Source organism: Drosophila ananassae, chromosome 2L, assembly GCF_017639315.1.
Source record: "Drosophila ananassae strain 14024-0371.13 chromosome 2L, ASM1763931v2, whole genome shotgun sequence".
Lineage (NCBI taxonomy): Eukaryota > Metazoa > Arthropoda > Insecta > Diptera > Drosophilidae > Drosophila > Drosophila ananassae.
In genome coordinates this window covers 25,366,683-25,368,816 of record NC_057927.1, presented here as the reverse complement: position 1 = coordinate 25,368,816, position 2,134 = coordinate 25,366,683, and the positions used below count along the sequence as shown (strand labels likewise).

Here is a 2,134-nt window from a genome sequence, read left to right as displayed (position 1 = left end):
TCACACAGGACGACAATATCAGGGAATTATCTAACTAAATTTTTCATGCGCAAATTTCGACCGCGTATCAAATGGTTGTCGGGACAAATTGAAAATTTGTGGCCCTTTTTAATACTGTTGTCATATATTATGAAAATATTGTGCCACTGACGGTCAGTGTTGCTAGCGGGAGACTAAATTAGAATGTTAATGGGCGGTGACCTTAAACCCCCCAGCCGCTACTGCTACTGCATCGAAACAGAAACGCATAGACCCATATATGGTATATGTATAATTTTAATTATTTAAGCTGGCGACAAAATGACAACAATGGAGTGCCGAGAGACCAACAAATAATTGCAGCGGAAATTGAAATTATGTTTTGCTTGGTCTAATTTTCATTTGATCCTGGTCGGGGCTGGGGTTAGTATTTTAATTTGCGCTTGGTTTGTTGCAAATTAAATGTTGAATACTGCACGCCAGCTTTATTTTTGTGGAGTGGCATGGAATGGACATATGAATGCGAACTGCATGCGGCAGCCGTCTCAATGGGCTAAAGCCGATTAGGTGAGACTGCATTGAATGCCATGAGCTACATCCCAAAAGCTCTAGTCTTGAGACGTGTGGTTGAATATTCATCGGACTTGAGAGTTAATGCTTTCTCGGTAAACTGTTTACACAATTTGAATTTGTAAGCGCAGGTAACCAGAATTGTCTAAATATTTAAAACATATACTGCCTTTCAATGGGGCTCAGTTGACAAACTCACTTGGATCACGATGGACAGTCAATTGTTTGTTTTCGCATTTGTGTTGGCCACTTGCATTTGGCAAGTTCAGCCGGTCCAGGGTACGATTCCTCACATACTGGGGTTTGTCCTGGGCTGTCCTGCCGATGAAACCGGATCCCTTTGTGCGGGCTGTGAAAGGGTGTGCGGAGAGGATGCGAATATCAAATGTGTCAGGATCTGCAGTCCGGGTTGCATTTGCAAAAGCGGATGGATTCGTAAGGACGGAGACTGCGTTAAGATGGACGAGTGTTCGGGATTGGAGTCTAGAGAGAAAAACCTCATCGAAAAATCTTCCAAATACAAAGCCAACAGGTCACCAGCTTCTCATTAAGCTTCAACTTAATTACAACAATTTCCCCCAACTGGGTAAAATCAAATTTCACAACTCCCGCAGCGTTAATTGAAGATTCCTCAATACAGAAGAAAAAAAACTGGGAAAAAAGAAATGGAAAAGGGGAAAATGCAAACTCGTTAACCCATTAAACCAGCGCGAGACTCAAGTTTGATCCCTTTTTTGGTTGCTGGAAGGGGAGTGCGTGAGGCACAGCCAGCAAAAAGCTATTAAGACATAAAACATTTCCAACACCTTCTTGGAACGCCTCTGAAAGTGGAAGGGGTCCTGGGCCTGGACTCGGCAAGTCGTAGGTGGGGCGGACAACTCACACGGAAAAGAATGAAGCCGTTCGGGCCGGGGAAATGGGAAGTGGCAACGGAATGAAATGTTTCTAATTCAACGAAACGCATTTCAACGTAATGAAAATGGAGAAAAGAAACGACGGGCGTTGCGACAGACAGCCACGCCCCCCGCCTGCCGTTGACATTTTTTTTGTGGACTGACAAGTCAGTTGGCTGGGACGGAAGTGGGGTGGGAGCGAGAGGTGAAAGGAGTCCTGGGTCGAGGAAGAAGGACATGCGTTTACTGGGCGTGTAGTTTCCGTCATTGCCCTGCTCGCAACACTTTCCGCTTTTATTTTATAATATGAACAATTTCCTCGGCTGCCGATTCATTCCATTTCTTCGTTTCAGTCTGTTCCGTTCGCTTTCCTTTCGAATCGCTGCCACTTTCATGAAAAATGCACTTCAAAACTTTTCAATTTGCGAAAAGGAGCGTCTCGGATTCATCGCTCGCCATTGCCATTGCCGTTGCTGTTGCTTTTGTTGTTATTCTGTCGCTCTTGTCGCTAATGACAATACACTTGTGCTCCCATCGGGGCGAGTAGTTTACCCTTCCCAATACTCCCACCCCCACCCTCACTGGCGTGTGTCAGTGTGGGTGTGTGCGCGCATTTACGCTTCTTACTTATTTGATTTACGTTTCATTTCCGGCAGCCATATGCTGCCTCGCATACGAATTCAGCCAAGGAG

At 45.2% G+C, this 2,134-nt stretch overlaps 1 protein-coding gene across 1 annotated transcript; it reads left to right on the top strand.

Annotated features, from left to right (window-relative positions):
- Positions 1–732: 732 nt before the first annotated feature.
- LOC26514466 lies at positions 733–1,269 on the top strand. The gene has a single exon (XM_014905435.2). The coding sequence runs from the start codon at positions 759–761 to the stop codon at positions 1,098–1,100; it is 342 nt and encodes a 113-aa protein (XP_014760921.1). The 5' UTR covers positions 733–758; the 3' UTR covers positions 1,101–1,269.
- The last annotated feature ends 865 nt before the right edge of the window (positions 1,270–2,134 follow it).

Bases quoted from the DNA above. Each gene is read 5' to 3' on its own strand.
- LOC26514466 (XM_014905435.2), top strand. From the start codon at position 759: ATGGACAGTCAATTGTTTGTTTTCGCATTTGTGTTGGCCACTTGCATT.